This window comes from Sparus aurata, unplaced genomic scaffold, assembly GCF_900880675.1.
Source record: "Sparus aurata unplaced genomic scaffold, fSpaAur1.1, whole genome shotgun sequence".
Taxonomy (NCBI): Eukaryota; Metazoa; Chordata; class Actinopteri; order Spariformes; family Sparidae; genus Sparus; species Sparus aurata.
In genome coordinates this window covers 48,622-65,338 of record NW_022045138.1, presented here as the reverse complement: position 1 = coordinate 65,338, position 16,717 = coordinate 48,622, and the positions used below count along the sequence as shown (strand labels likewise).

General features: G+C 44.6%; 2 protein-coding genes across 2 annotated transcripts; both read left to right on the top strand.

Moving 5' to 3' along the window:
* The first annotated feature begins 245 nt into the window (after positions 1-245).
* On the top strand, positions 246-12,067 carry LOC115577950 (gastrula zinc finger protein XlCGF57.1-like). Its single transcript, XM_030410811.1, has 3 exons — positions 246-571; positions 8,223-8,385; positions 10,041-12,067. The coding sequence occupies exons 1-3, from the start codon at positions 542-544 to the stop codon at positions 11,789-11,791; spliced, it is 1,944 nt and encodes a 647-aa protein (XP_030266671.1). The 5' UTR covers positions 246-541; the 3' UTR covers positions 11,792-12,067.
* A 186-nt stretch (positions 12,068-12,253) lies between these two features.
* Positions 12,254-15,434, top strand: LOC115577955 (gastrula zinc finger protein XlCGF8.2DB-like). The gene is made up of 2 exons (XM_030410819.1): positions 12,254-13,232; positions 14,349-15,434. Exons 1-2 carry the CDS (start codon positions 13,127-13,129, stop codon positions 15,335-15,337), a joined length of 1,095 nt encoding a protein of 364 aa, XP_030266679.1. The 5' UTR covers positions 12,254-13,126; the 3' UTR covers positions 15,338-15,434.
* The last annotated feature ends 1,283 nt before the right edge of the window (positions 15,435-16,717 follow it).

Below are 16,717 nucleotides of genomic sequence, written 5' to 3'. Positions count from 1 at the left end.
TCTGTGTCGATTCTTCTCAGAATTTTGGCTTCAACATATACATGCTGTATACATTTTGCTACAAAAATATGCATACAGTAGTTTTTATTTGTGTATTTAGTTATGCATATACTACCACAATAAGGACTGCACTTAATTTTTGTTATTCTATTCTATGTGTACACAAACACGCATATATTTAGGCTTTTATTTTGAAGTCCCAGTTCTAACGTGCCCCGGATGTTCTCTTTTTTACCGCCGCGAACTTCACACTTCTGACCAATATGGCGTCCAGTAGAAACACGGCAGCAGAGTCCGTGTGTGTCCACTGAACAGCGCTGCTCCATCAGAACCTCTGTGTTCCGATCACCGTGTGTGACTGGACTTTGTGCTGTTCATGTGTGTTCTGGATGGTTCTCCTCTGACTCATCTCCTGGTAGCCTACAAAGCTACACACGTTAGCTTAGCATGCTAGCTGTGAACAGAGCGAGTGTGTGATGGAGAGCAGACGGTGTTTCTGACGGAGTTCGTGTGGAGACAAAGTTCGTGTGACTGTGTGAAAATGTCTAAAGTCCAAATGCTGAGCTTGTTGGTGAAGCAGCGACTGACTGCGGCTGCTGAAGAGATATTTGAGCTGTTTGAAAGAACGATAGCAGAGTACGAGGAGGAACTGTGTCGTTCACAAGAGGAGAACGAGCGACAACGGAAACTACTGGACGCTGTTCTCCAGCCTCAGGTCCAGTTACACAGAACAGGTCGGTTCTTTTTATTTCTCCTTCTGTGGTGTTTACACTGACGTCACAGGCAGTCAAACACAACCTGGAGAACTTAATACTTAATGATACCTCCACATTTATAACTCGTGGTGCACAGAGGTGATCACATGACTTACAAGTTAGATTCATTTCAAAGTAATTAAATACTTATTACACTACGTTTTAGTTACTTTCAAAATACGGTTTACTACATCCTAATAGTTACCTTCATTTTAAAGTAATATAAGACGTTACAATATAGCTGCCTGTGTAGTGTAATGTTTTAATTACTACACTACTTTTTAGTTACTGTAGTTACTTTAAACAGATTGCCCAAATAACGTCAATAGAACAAAGAAACAGCCTCGAAGTGTTTAAATCATCGATGTCTTGGACTCAGTTGCCCCTTTTAGATAGAAAATGCGCCACATCTGCAGCCAGGTAAAGGCTGTAATCTGCCGCCTTGTCTATGTGAAAGGGAGGTGTAATATTCCTTATTTTTAAAAACGCCGCCACTGGTGTCGGCGTAAACATGTGACGTGACATGAAGCACGAAGTTGGGCGTGAACAGTGACGTAGAACATATGCGTCGGAAGAATATTTAGCTCCGCGATTCCAGTGTCGGTCATAATTGCTACGCAGCTGCCTGCTCAAGGCCGGCGGGATGCAGCATGATCATGAATGGCCCCTGCCTCGTCATGGGTGCTTCCTCCTGCCGTGGTATTAAATGTGGTGACCCTTGATAGTTTTACTTAATTATAGACCCATGGCCCATATTCTCGCCTCCTCAGTCAAACAAACGCTTTAAACCCCGCTATTAAAGGAAGCATGCGGCGGGGCGCCTCGCCCCCTTCGTTAGCTGTCTCAAGCACCAGACAGCTAAAAGGAAGCAGGTCGAATTTGTCTTCAAAATAAGAGCTTGACATTGCGTTGGAGTTTAGAACTGGGTTCTTAGAAGGGGCAGCTACAGAGACCGAGGAGACGCTGCATCTCCTGGATCTCAGCGGCTGTCCAGTTGCTCATCTTGACGTCCGCAGATGAAGTGATGGACTGACTGCTGTGATCAGCTGTTTCCTGGTTTTGAAACTCCCCGGCTGTGGGTCGCACAACAGTGCAGGTCATCAACACCTCCGCCCATCTCATGCAATTGCTGGCACATCAAAGCAATGGAGGTGGAAATAAGTGTACCCTCTGAGGCGGCAAACTGGCGGACCAAAACAGACCCCCAATATACCGCCTTCTGTATAAAACTGCGGACCTAGCCGCAAAACGGACAGACAAATTGGCGGTTTGCTGCCCAGTATAGAAACGGCTAGTGACGAGACAACAGAGGATCACAGTCTGATATTATATCAGATAGGAATGTATATGAATGAATATTAACAGACCTATAGCTTCTATAATGTTTCCTATAATGATATGATGAGACAAACAGAACAGAGTGACGCCAAGATCAAAAAGTGGCTGAACGTATTTCAACTTCTGTTCAGCGATACCTTTCCTTGGAGTGGTGTGTCGCTGGTATTCCACTGACACATCACGGTTTGTGCCGCTTGAGACTGTTACACCATTGAAAGACTGCTGGATCAGTACAGTTCACTCGATAGCAGAATCTTTGAGCCAACCAACCAAACAATACTGACAGGATTTCTTTGCAAGGAGAACACAATAATGCAGTTCTTCATATAAAATCTATGTTGCAGAACATTAACCAGTGTGGAATATTATGTATCATGTTCACTGTACTTTGAATGACCAGAATAAGCCACTAATAAAGAAAAAATGTGACTTGTATAGATATTGGGATATTTTCTGACACGTGGTAGTTCTACGGTTTTACTTCTGGCTTATTGTGATAAGAACCTGCTGATCCAGCGTATCAGCCTTTGGGCATCGATATACCAACTGATCCAGTGGTTGAAGCCTTCAGGTATCATACTGGCTAAACATGCATCTATTAGATTTGTCTTTCTCTTCATTAGTGGCTTATTCTGGTCATTCAAAGTACAGTGAGCATGATTCATTATATGCAACAGTGGTTTATGTTCCGCAATGTAGATTTTATATGAAGTAATGTATTATTGTGCTCTCCTAATAGAGAGAACCTATCACAAAGTATTGTTTAGTGGTTGGCTCATTGTTTCTGCTATCGATTAGTCTGACTGGCTACGGTGACTGGGATAACATAAGCCATGTTAGCTCAGGCTAGCTCTTCCAGTATTTACTATACTTTACTATCATATCACAAGAATCCCAATTGTTCTTACTTTATGCACTATATTGCCAAAAGTTATTAGCTCACCTGCCTTGACCCGCATATGAACTTAAGTGACAACCCATTCTTAATCCACAGGGTTTAATATGACGTCGGTCCCTTTGCAGCTATAACAGCTTCAACTCTTCTGAAGGCTTTCCACAAGGTTCAGGAGTGTTTATGGGAATTTTTGTCCATTCTTCCAGAAGCACATTTGTGAGTTCACACACTGATGTTGGATGGGAAGGCCTGACTCTCAGTCTCCGCTCTAATTCACCCCAAAGGTGTTCTATCAGGTTGAGGTCAGGACTCTGTACAGGCCGTCAAGTTCATTCACACCAAACTCTCTCATCATGTCTTTATGGAGCTGCTTTGTGCACTGGTGCTCAGTCATGTTGAACAGGAAGGAGCCATCCCCAAACTGTTCCCACAAAGTTGGGAGCATGGAATTGTCCAACATCTCTTGGTATGTTGAAGCATTCAGAGTTCCTTTCACTGGAACTAAGGGGCCAAGCCCAGCTCCTGAAGAACAACCCCACACCATAATCCCCCTCCACCAAACTTTATGTTTGGCACAATGCAGTCAGACATGTAACGTTCTCCTGGAAACCACCAAACCCAGACTCATCCATCAGATTGCCAGATGGAGAAGCGCGATTGATCACTCCAGAGAACACGTCTCCACTGCTCTAGTGTCCAGTGGTGGCGTGCTTTACACCACTGCATCTGGCACTTTGCATTGCACTTGCTGATGTTTTGCTTAGATGCAGCTGCTCGGCCATGGAAACCCATTCCATGAAGCTCTCTACTGTTCTTGAGCTAATCTGAAGGCCACATGAAGTTTGGAGGTCTGTAGTGATTGTCAATAAAGACCCAAAAAATGTAAACATTTACAGCAATACTTGCTATAAAACCAGCCAAGTGGCTTTATATTTATTAGGGGGCGGTACCCATCCAACAGTCTTTCAATTGCATAACAGTTTCAAGCAGCACAAACCATCATGTGTCAGTGGAATACAAGCAATATACCACTCTGCAATGTATGTCTCTTTGAATCCGGATCTAGGAAGGAGGCCGTATCTAGAAGCATGTCTGTGGCAGGGCCCTGAGTATTTATCATGTAAATGCTGGAGGACCTTCATGTCCTTTGTCAGGCCTTTGTTGTCTTCAGCTGGAATCAGAACAGTGTTATTGAGAAGATGGAACTCAGGGTCTCGCTCACTGATTCAAAATCTGTACTTCATCTGTAATTTGAATTCTGGCCAAAGCTTCATTCCAGGTATCGTCTGACACCTCAAGCTCCAGCTTGTTAGACCAGGCTTCTCTGAGGTGATGAGTGGATGCAGAGGTGGAGAACAAGGACACAAAGCAAGATATTAGGTGCCTGGAGTCAGGAGGAAGCAGCATGAGATCATAGAATGGGCAACTTGTTCACATGGTTTCAAAGTCTGGAAATACACCTTTAACATAGTGCCTGATCTGGAGATATTGAAAGTGATGAGAATTTGCCAAGTTAAACTTTGTTGTCAGCTGACCAAATGGAGCAAAATGTTTGTCTACATATAGGTCTTCGAGGGCCACAAGTCCGCTCTCTCTCCAGTCTACAAACACCCTATACGCCTGGGATGGGAAAAATGAATGGTTATGGCATATAGGAGTATGTACAGAAGTATTCGGCTGCTTGCAAACGCTTCTTATCTGATTCAAGATCCTAAGGGAGTTTCTCAAAATAAAGTTGTTACCAATAAGTTTACAACGAGACTCTGTCTTGGAAAAATGTAAGGTGCAAAGGGAGGAGCCTTGTTCTGCTGTGGCTTCAATGTTTAACCACAGGGGAGAGCTGTTAGGAGCCTCAACCGGCTGACCCCGCCGCCAGTACATCAAAGCCCTAGCATTAGCTGCCACATAATAATTCCTGAATAAGGGGAGACCAAACCCCCCCTGCTCTGTAGGCTTTTGCAGGTGTGCATTAGATATGTGATGCACCTTGTAACCCCAAATAAAAGGAGGTGAGAAAGATTGGCAGATACTGAAATAAGTATAAAAACCTAGGGAGAGCCACCATCTTGATTGCAGTGATACACCCCACCGTGGACAGTGGTAGACAGAGTTCTCCATTTCTCTATGTTGCATTTTAGCTTCAGGATCATATTGATGCCAGGATGACTCCTGATCCATATCGCAAGGGGCTCCAGGGCCACATCGGAGAGCAGGGGCGACAGCGGGTCACCCTGCCTGACTCCAGGGTGCAACCCAAAAGGCCCAGATTTATTACTATTGGTGAGGATGGAGGCTTCTGGGCAGACTTTCTAGACTTAGCAGTATAATTTTAAGCAAAAATCTTTGAAGCGAGTGTTTATTTCCTTAGGGTTGACCAGCAAGTCTCCTGTTTTGGATTTTATTTTATAAATTGCACGGTTCACCTAAGCAGCCTTAAATTCTTGCAACATGCAACAACTTTCTCCCAACATAGTTTGCAGATATTGTTTTCTGCTCTTCATTCGATGTTTTAAAGTGAAACCAGTTCCATGTGAAATGTTGCTCCGGTCTTTTTCAGCCACTCTTCCAGGTTCACAGTGCTTTCAGTTATTTTCACTGTCGTTACCTTTTTAGGCAGCTTGGACTCACACATTTTCCAGACTTTTCACTTGCGCGGGTGGATTACATTAAAGCCTGCTCTACCGGTATGCAGGTATTGTAAAAATCGATATCATCATATGATAAATTCTTACGGGTGTTAGGTATTTTCTGTTTATTCCTCCAGCCGGGTCAATTTCCAACCCACTGCTGACTTTACTGACACCATCGTTGAGCACGAGCTGGTTCATTGTACTCAGTTTCAGACCACTTTTGGCCAAACGTTGATGATCGACTTTGTGGTCGTATCATTACACCAACCTTTCTTGCCCATCGTCATCTTGCTTCTGAAGAAAACAAAACTTGGTTTGATGATGGACACTACAGTTACAAACTGTTGCAGGCTTATGTGCAGCAGCATCGCTGGCAGCAGAGTAGCTGGAGTCACATTTCACTAACATGTTGAGAGTAAAGACAGCCGACTGATGAGACAACTTGTTGTCAATGTGCCTGTTTGGCAATATGTCAGATTTAAACTCAGTGAAAAAAGAGAACCTTATTACGTCAATGAGTGAGAAGGAGTTTCTTCATTGAGAAGTTGGAGGTGTGCAGCCTGTTGCATGCAGCTCGTCATCAACCAGCTCCTTCTTGTTTGATACTTCCAGACTGAATAAAATTACTGTCAGACTTTTTTGAATAAATGACACCTCAGGAAAGGCAGAGGTAACATATCAGTGACAAGGCTGCTCCTTTATTTATTGGGCTTGATGATAAATGTTCAGCTGGAAACAGTCACCAGCTACAAAACAGAAGGATCTGTGGATCTATAATGATCCCAAAGTGATCCAGCCTGGCTCCTGTTGTTTTTCCCATAACATCTGTTTGTCTCCTTTGTCCTGCAGATGTCCGGCGGTCGGTGAGCAAAGATGAGGTTCCCCCTGAGCAGCAGGAGTGCAGCTCCAGTCTGGACCAGGAGGAACCAGAACCCCCACATATTAAAGAGGAACAGGAGGAGCTCTGGACCAATCAGGAGGAGGCTGACCTCACTAGGTTCACCTTCACTCCTGTCCTTGTGAAAAGTGAAGATGATGATGATGAGGAGAAACCTCTGTCCTCACAGATGGAGACAGAAGCTGATGAAGAGGACTGTGGAGGACCAAAACCAGGCAGGAACTCTGATCCAGATCAACATTTACAACCTGATTCCAAATACAAGACTGAAGAGTCTTCTGAACCTGAGACTGAAGTCAGTGATGTTGACTGGGAGGAGACCAGAGAGCCTCGGTCAGATTTAAACTCTCAGATAAACAATGAAGTCACAGTCAGTGTAGGATGTAGTTCTGACAAGGAAGACTGTGGTAACAGAGGTGGTCAAAAGTCAAAGCTGATGATTCACACGAGGATCCACGTTAGAGGGAAACCGTTTAGCTGCTCTGAATGTGGCAAAAGATTCAAAGTTAAGGGAAATCTGACACGACACATGGTCATACACACAGGGGAGAGACCATTTAGTTGCTCTGAATGTGGTGAAAGATTTAAACGAAAAGGAAATCTGACCCGACACATGCTCGTACACTCATGGGAGAGACCATTTAGTTGCACTGAATGTGGTGATAGATTCAAAGAAAAGGGAACTCTGACACAACACATGGCCGTACACACAGTAGAGAGACCGTTTAGCTGCTCTGAATGTGGTAAAAGATTCAAACTAAAGGGACATCTGACGCACCACATGGCCATACACTCAGTGGAGAGACCGTTTAGCTGCTCTGAATGTGGTAAAAGGTTTCTGCGAGAGGGAAATCTGAGGCACCACCTGGCCACGTGGTTGTCTTGTGATACTCGACATCGATTTTTATAATGATAATAATAGTGTATATATATATATATATGTGTGTAATCTCTCTGTCCCTCATATGTGTGTGTGTGTGTGTGTGTGTGTACATATATGTATATTTATATAAAGAATGCATATTCTTTTTCCTGGACTTGTTGCATCTTGAGTCGTTGTAACAAGTTAATTTCCATGTTGTGGGATAAATAAAATCTATCTAATCTAATTTTATTGTTTCTATAATTGTCCTTGTATTGATTTTATTTGTACAAATAATGTTTCTGCTGCAGTGATGACCTAATTTCCCTTTGGGATTAGTAAAGTTATCTATCTGTCTATTATGCATACACATGTATGTATATACATACATGTATGTATATTTATATATATATATAGATATACTTTATTGATCCCAAGCTGGGAAATTACATATGTATATATATATCATACATATATATTTGTATATACAATATAAACATACAAACCTTCAAGCTCAATGAATATGTTTCATTAAAACTTTATTATATTGATGCTCCTGCCTTTTGTTATTTGTAGTAAGCCTGTCCACCTGGTAACATTTAGGCTTTTATTTTGAAGTTTGGGCTCTAACGTGCCCCGGATGTTCTCTTGTTTACTGCCGCGAACTTCACACTTCTGACCAAGATGGCGTCCAGTAGAAACACGGCAGCAGAGACTGTGTGTGTCCACTGAACAGCGCTGCTCCACCAGAACCTCTGTGTTCCGATCACCGTGACGGAGTTCGTGTGGAGACAAAGTTCGTGTGACTGTGAAAATGTCTAAAGTCCAAATGCTGAGCTTGTTGGTGACGCAGCGGCTGACTGCGGCTGCTGAAGAGATATCTGGGCTGTTTGAAAGAACGATAGCAGAGTACGAGGAGGAACTGTGTCGTTCACAAGAGGAGAACGAGCGACAACGGAAACTACTGGACGCTGTTCTCCAGCCTCAGGTCCAGTTACACAGAACAGGTTGGTTCTGGTTGGTTCTGCTCACCGCTGCTTCTGCTGGTGTTTGTACTGAGATCACAGCAGCCGCCAGTACAACAGCAGCGCGGCTGTATTCTCAACTTTACGGTAACTTAACGGCGCTGACACGTTCAGTGTGTCTGCTGTTCGTGACGTCATTTTCATCCATCGATCAGCTGTTGCAGTAAACAACCTGTCACAGTGTTTACTGACTGATACACGCTGTCATCGCTCAGCTGTCTGTGACGTCAGCAGCCCTGTAGAAACATGACAAAGGTTCAGCCTGCACATCCGGTTTTCAAAATAAATGTTGTTAAAGCTGATTTTCTTAAGGCCCCTACACATCGCCCAGACGTCCAACTGCCTTATCCGACCACTCTGTTGCTTCTCGTCTGACGCGTTCGGCAGAAAAGTTGCATTGAACACACCGATTCCACGTGCTGCCTGCTCCACTGTAGCGTGTATGTTCTGCGCCCGCGCAAGATGCAATAAGCCTCCTTAACAGCGGGTGGCGCTAGTCTCGTGCCAGTAATCCAATAAGGAAAACAGGAAATGACGGAACAAAGTGAGGAACGGAGTGCATAGAAAAACAAAGCGCACACAGTATTGATTCAGTATTCTTCCGACCCCAGAAGACGTTTGTGGACTAAATACTTGGCATACGTGAAAGATGACTATGGTTAGGCTGACACTCGCGTTGTGTGCTCTCGGGCTCGATATGATACGAAGCCATCACCATTGTCACTTCAACCCCTCCCACACACCGCGCTGATTCACTAGCACGCCGCCAATCAGAGAATACAGTGGCTCAGACGTCCGACAGCCAACCGCCTCAGACTTCTCATGCTGAATCGGATCCGACAACGTCCGCGCGGCTCCGAAAGCTTCCGACGCAGCTGAACACACCGAACATATTTGTTCCCGACCTCGTCCGAGTCTCCCCAAACGCTTCAGACGCCCAACGGTTGGGCCGGTGTGTTCCTGCCTTTAGAAATGTTTTTGTATATTGTCATATTACGCCGAAGCCCCGCCCCTTCCGGTGGAGCCTTTGGGACCTTATTCCAGTAAAAGACTTGCTCTGTTCAGTGAAGAGAGAGAAAGTATATTTATGATCCTGTTGAACTGGGTCAGAACCACATGATGTTTGTCAGTTTGTTGTAGTTTTGTGTTAAAGCTCAGTGAACTACATTATCTCATCAAAACGTCACCAGAACCAACATGGAGTCAACTGGGTCAGAAAAGGTTCTAAACAAGATGAACATCACAATAAATGTGCTCGTACTGACAACTGCAGTTCTGGTTCTGGTTCAGTTCTGTGAGCAGCTCTACAATGTGTAAGTCAGGAGACGACGTCACCGATGACGCTGACGTCTTTATAACGACATGTTTTCAGTCTGATGACAAACTGACAAACATCGTGTGTGTGATTGATGACACAGTTCAAACAGGATCAATACTTTATCTGTCTCTCTTCATCACTACAGACAAAGGTTTGATCAATGAGGTCCATGAGGGGAACCGGAAGGGGCGGGGCTTCAGCTCTGTGCGATCAGAGCTGGTGTTACAGACGTCACACGGTGACTCTGCAGCGGGTCAAACACAGAACTCAAAGTGAGATGAAGCAGACGTGTCAGTGATGATGTTTCTGTTTCCTGCAGACGTCCAGCAGCTGTCAGTGAGTAAAGAAGAGGTTCAACCTGAGCAGCAGGAGTGGACCTCCAGTCTGGACCAGGAGGAACCAGAACCTCCACACATTAAAGAGGAACAGGAGGAGCTCTGGACCAATCAGGATGAGGATGATGTCACCAGGTTCACCTTCACTGCTGTCCCTGTGAAGAGTGAAGATGATGATGAAGAGAAACCTCAGTCCTCACAGATGGAGACAGAAGCTGATGGAGAGGACTGTGGAGGACCAGAACCAGACAGGAACTCTGATCCAGATCCTGAGACTGTAGTCGGTGATGGTGACTGGGAAGAGACCAGAGAGCCTCAGGCTGGTTTTAAGTCTCAGATCAATAATGAAGCATTCATATGCTCCGAATGTGGCATCTCGTTCATCAGGATAGAAAATCTCATCAAACACACAAGGATCCACTCGGGGGAGAAACCGTTCAGCTGCTCATTCTGTGGTCAGAGATTTAAACTAAAGGGTCACCTGACGTTTCACCTGAGCTGCCACACTGGAGAGAAGCGGTTCAGCTGCAGCGTCTGTGACCGACGCTTCACGTGGCCGTATCAGCTCAAAAGACACAAGTGTGTCCGTCATCCGTCCTCCAGCAGCTCCGCTGAACAGATGAAGTCAGAAGCTGACGAAGCAGCCGGGGACTCAGATCCAGACAGACATTTACAACCTGAGACTAAACACCAGAGTGAAGTGCCTGTTAGTGATGTGGGAGGTGACTGTGGATCCGGGCAGAGCTCAGAACTGGAGACTCAGGTGAGGATTCACTCCGGAGAGAAAGCGTTCTGTTGTCCTGAATGTGGTAAAAGATTCAGCCACCAGATTTTTCTGATCAGACACATGAGGATTCACACCGGAGAGAAACCTTTCAGCTGCTCAGTTTGTGAGAAAAAATTTGCACGAAATGAAAATTTGATGCAACACATGGGACGTCACCGTGGGCAGAAACCGTTCTGTTGTTCTGAATGTGGTAAGCGGTTCTTGTGGAAGGGGAACATGCTGGAACACATGGCTGTGCACCGAGGGGAGAAACCATTCAGCTGCTCAGTTTGTGGTAAAAGATTCACACGAAAGGCTCATCTGACCCACCACATGGCCCAGCACACTGGGGAGAAACCGTTCAGCTGCTCTCAGTGTGACAAAAGATTTATACGTAACGCGGACCTGACCCGACACATGGCCACACACACAGGAGAGACGCCGTTCTACTGCTCAGTCTGCGGTAAAAGCTTTACTAGGAAGTGTAGTTTGGAGCTCCACATGGCCTGTCACACCGAGGAGAAACCATTCAGCTGCTCTGAATGTGGTAAACAATTCAACCGGAAACAAAGTCTCACCGTACATATCAGAACTCACACGGGAGAGAAACGGTTCTGTTGCTCAGTTTGTGGTAAAAGATTTGTTCAAAAGGCTCAACTGACCCGACACATGGCCGTGCACACAGGAGGGAAACATCCGAGCTGCAGCGCCGGCGACCAAACGCACGAGTGTGATCGTCCTGATCCGTCACAGCTTCACCAGAACGAACACAGTAAAGAGGAACAGGAATTCTGGACCAATCAGGAGGAGGGTGACATCATCAGTTTCACCTTCACTCCTGTCCCTGTGAAGAGTGAAGATGCTGAAGAGGAGAAACCTCCGTTCTCACAGATGGAGACAGAAGCTGGTGGACAGTTCTGTGCAGGACCAGAACCAAGTCCTGAAAAAGTATTTTTGGATCCAAACTGAATGTTAGAAAAAGGTTCAGAAGGGGTTTGATCCAAATACCGTGTGTCCAAACAGATTCTGATGGTTGTTGTGTTTTGTTCGACGAAATGTGTTTCAGACCCGTGTGATTTGATCCGATTCAAAGTTTATCAGGAAAGTTCTACAGCACTGAACTCCTGGATTTGATCAATTACAGCTGATGATCTGTCAGATATTTGAGTGTTTTTAATAGTTTTGATTGATTTTTCTTAATCAGAATTTCAACATAAATCAAACTGATCGAACTGATCGATCCAACCTGCTGCTGTTTATTTTGTTTCTTCATATTAAAGATTAAATAAAATGAAAACATGAGGAACTTCAGAGACGAAGATTTGGGTTCAGACCAGAACTGAAATAATGTGAAACTTTAAAGAACTTTACTACAAAGAAATGACTCAAACGGCCCGAAGACACAAAACATTTAATACAAACTGTAAAAAGACAAAAGATGTCAAATAAACCAGAGAAGAACAATAATGAAAGAAACACCTGATGACAACATGTAGGTCCAATACAGAACATCAGGTCCAATACAGAACATCAGGTCCAATACAGAACATGCAGGTCCAATACAGAATATCAGGTCCAATATGGAACATCAGGTCCAATACAGAACATCAGGTCCAACAGTCATCACGTGATCATTTACACCAGTTATAGTCCTTCAGTGCTTCACACACACACACAGAATGTACCGACACCTTTTTCCACGCAGTCCAGGTCCACAGACCAGAGCCGGCGTTCAGGGACCGTCCTGTTGTTCTATTGAAGGTACCACTGGTGTAGTGATGTGGACGTATGAAGATGCAGTAGTAAAAACAGTAGTTCAGTACAGTAGTTGAGTAAATGTACTTAGTTACATTCCATCAGTGTGTCCACAGTTCTCTGTGAATGAAGTATTTATGTTATTTATTATATCAGCTCCTGATTCAAAGTTGGACATTGAACCTTTGAGCTCTGTGCCAACAACTGACTTTTATTTTGAAACTCCGCGACGACGTATTCTATCCCGGAAGTGATTGTTCTCACTTTAACAACATGGCGTCCAGAGTCTGTGTGTGTCCACAGAGTGTGTTTCCTCTGAACAGCGCTGCTCCATCAGAACCTCTGTGTTCCGATCACCGTGTGTGACTGGACTTTGTGCTGTTCACGTGTGTTCTGGATGGTTCTCCTCTGACTCATCTCCCGGTAGCCTACAAAGCTACACACGTTAGCTTAGCATGCTAGCTGTAAACAGAGCGAGTGTGTGATGGAGAGCAGACGGTGTTTGTGACGGAGTTCGTGTGGAGACAAAGTTCGTGTGACTGTGTGAAAATGTCTAAAGTCCAAATGCTGAGCTTGCTGGTGAAGCAGCGACTGACTGCGGGGACCGAACCGGCCGCCGGTGCGACAGCAGCGCCACTCTACTGTCAACTTTACGGTAATTTAACGTTCAACGTGTCTGTGGTTGTGACGTCATTTAAGTTTTACCGGCTGAACGTGTGACGTCAACAGTTATTAAGTATTAAAGACAATATGATTAAGAGTTAAAGGAATGAAATGAAACAATAAATCAGCGTGCATGCGAGGACAGGTGTCGGTTCAGAGACACAAACATTGATTGTTGATCAGATTACAGTAACTCCTCTGAAATTAAAAGTAAGAGTCAGATTCTGTAATGACCCGGATGGTTCTTACAGAGTCACTGTGGACATCTGGATCAGGACCACAATTAAAGTATCCAGATTACTTTGATTCAGTTGGTTGCAGCGTCGGTCAAAGCAGTCGAAAGATGAAGTCTGATTAATGTCCGTCTGCTGGTTCTGCACATGATACTGAACCATTCCACTGTGTGGATCATCAAGAACTGAGAGTCTGAACAATTAGATTCAGATTTATAGATGATATTAATTTTGGTTTAAAGCAACTTTAAAAACAAAGTTTCAAAGTGTTTTGACAAACAAGCAGAAGCAGACGATGATAGAACAACAGTCAACAGAGTTACAGGCGAGTCAGAACAAGAACACAGAGTCAGTACCACTCAGTACAGGTAAAAAGTAATCTGACTACTCAAATGGATTACTTTGTTAGAAGTTACCCTCAATACTGTTCGAACAGATAACAAGATGAAGAGCAGCAAAAGAATAAAGATTCAAAATAAAAGCACAAGAAGACGAAGACGTCACCTGAGAGACGTGAAAACAGATTCATTCTCATGTCTGTTAACCGCTGCATGTTAAAGGCCATTGATAAAAACCCGGTTCTACTGCAGAGTCAACTGACCCGGGTGATGTAACACATCCACATTGAACACAAAGCCGATCTGAGCACGTCCAAGTGGAGAACACGTTTCGGACCATTTGTTCTCACACTGTATGAAAAGCAACGCTGCCGTCTCGTCACGACTCACTCAGACATCAGATTCTGAATCTCTGGAGATTTTCTGCTACGTTAAAGTTTAAACCAGAGAAAGTAAACCAGTTAGATAATGAAGCATTAAGAGATTTAAACGAGGTTCAGACGGTTGTAATCTGAACTGTCGCTCTGTTTCCTGCAGACGTCCAGCAGCGGTCGGTGAGTAAAGAAGAGGTTCAACCTGAGCAGCAGGAGTGCGGCTCCAGTCTGGACCGGGAGGAACCAGAACCTCTACACATTAAAGAGGAACCGGAGGAACTCTGGACCAATCAGGAGGAGGATGATGTCACGAGGTTCACATTTACTGCTGTCCCTGTGAAGAGTGAAGATGATGAGGAGAAACCTCGGTGCTCACAGATGGAGACAGAAGCTGATGGAGAGTTCTGTGGGGGACCAGAACCAGACAGGAACTCTGATCCAGATCCTGAGACTGACAACTCTTCTGAGACTGAAGTCAGTGAGGACGACTGGACAGAGACAAGAGAACCTCAGGCAGGTTTAAACTCTGTGATCAATAATATAATCAACAAAGACTCGTTCACTTGCTCTGAATGTGGGAAGACATTCGTCCACAAGACGAACCTGAAGAGACACATGAGGAGTCACAGGGGAGAGAAACCGTTCAGCTGCTCCTTCTGCAGTAAACGCTTCACCCGGAGGGAACACGTGGTCGCTCACATGAGGCGTCACTCAGGAGAGAAACCGTTCAGCTGCTCCGTGTGTCACAGCAGCTTCAGCCACGGCTGGTCGCTGGACAAACACATGAGAGTCCACACTGGAGAGAAACCCTTCGGCTGCTCCTTCTGCAGTAAAACATTCAGGCAGCGCTCAGATTTGGTCGCTCACCGTCGAATCCACACTGGAGAAAAACCTTTTTCCTGCTCCGTTTGTGACACAAGGTTCACTCAGCGCCACACTCTGGTTCAGCACATGAGAACTCACACTGGACTCAAACCTTTCGTCTGCTCCGTCTGCAGCAAGAGATTCTCACGGAAGGGTCACATGACGAGACACATGATGGCTCACAGTGGTGAGAAACCGTTCAGCTGCCGTGTTTGTGGGAAAAGCTTCACCTGGCAGTCGCAGTTTAAAAGACACGAGTGTGTCGGAGAGAGCGGCGGTGGTCGATGAGGCTGCGGAGCTGACAGAGCTCAGTGGTGATTGGTCGAGACAAAAATTAAATGAATGTGTGATGATGAATAATAATAAACTGTCACTGAGAAATTCATTTTATTTCCCAGTTTTCTGTCGATCATGTCCGACCAGAGTCACCGCAGGTGTGTTAAACTTGCCGCAGGTAGTTTCTGTCAGCACTGCTGTGACCGTGAACGTCCAGCAGAGGGCGACGCAGCACCTGATGAGGTTATAAACTCTCAGAGCTTCTTTCTGACAGTTGAAGAATAAAATACCTGAAAACCAAGTTCAGTGAATAAAATATTCCAATCGTAACTAGTAAAGTCATCAAATAGGTTCTGCTGATATTTGTCTCGGTGCTGTTGGATCACGTTCGTTTATAGAAAACATGTCAGACATCAGCCTGAAGAGTCAGAACATCGATACATGTTACTGTGAACTGGAGATTGATTTGGACCGAACCAGAGGAAACTGTGGAGACAAACCAACGCTGTTCTGGTGACTCTGACTCAGTCTGTGTCCAGTTGAATGAAGTGAGTTTGACGATGAGTTAACGAGCAGATTAAACTTCAGTCAGAGACACAAACTTGAATTCAGACGGTATATGGTTGGATTTTTCTGTTTTTAATGAAAATTGGAGTCAAAATAATTCCTTTCTTCACATTTATGAGTTCATGTTGTTGACTTATTAGACTCAGAAGTGAACTGGTGATCAGAATTGTTGGAGTTATAATCAGAGAGTCTTTAAATGAACCGACTGTAACCGAGCAGGGCGAGATAGAAACATAACTAACGGCGGTTCAGCGACAGAGACTGTTACTGAGTGATCCGATCATAAGTGGACCGCTATAAGCTCGTCGCTTCACACCTGACCTTAAACGTGTCTGGACAAGTGACCACCTGTGATGTGATGTCACTTCCTGCTCTACATGAAACAAACCCGTCCATCACTGAGACAAACAGACTCCATGTTTCTACTCAAAGACAGAAAGAAGTTTATGTAGAACATTTGCTGAATGAACAAGAAGGTCCAAATAATGCAGAATGAGTCAGAGACAGAGTTTCACAGAGTTTATAAAGTGTCTCCAACTCAACAACTCACTAAACTGACACATTTGTTAAGGGAGTCTGGGGACTTTCTCCACGGGGACAAAGAAGGAGCCTATATTGTTACTGTTTAGTGTCTTTGTAACATGTGACATGTTTAGATCAATAACATGTTTCTTCTTTCATAAATGGAGTGTAAATGGTGAAATCAGTGTAAACAGTGTGTTCAAACAGCTGATCAATGTTGGCAGGTAAGACTTTAGCACTTTAGACACAGAAGCAGACAGGCTGGTACAGACATGCTGCCACAAACTGACACTTTTTACAAGG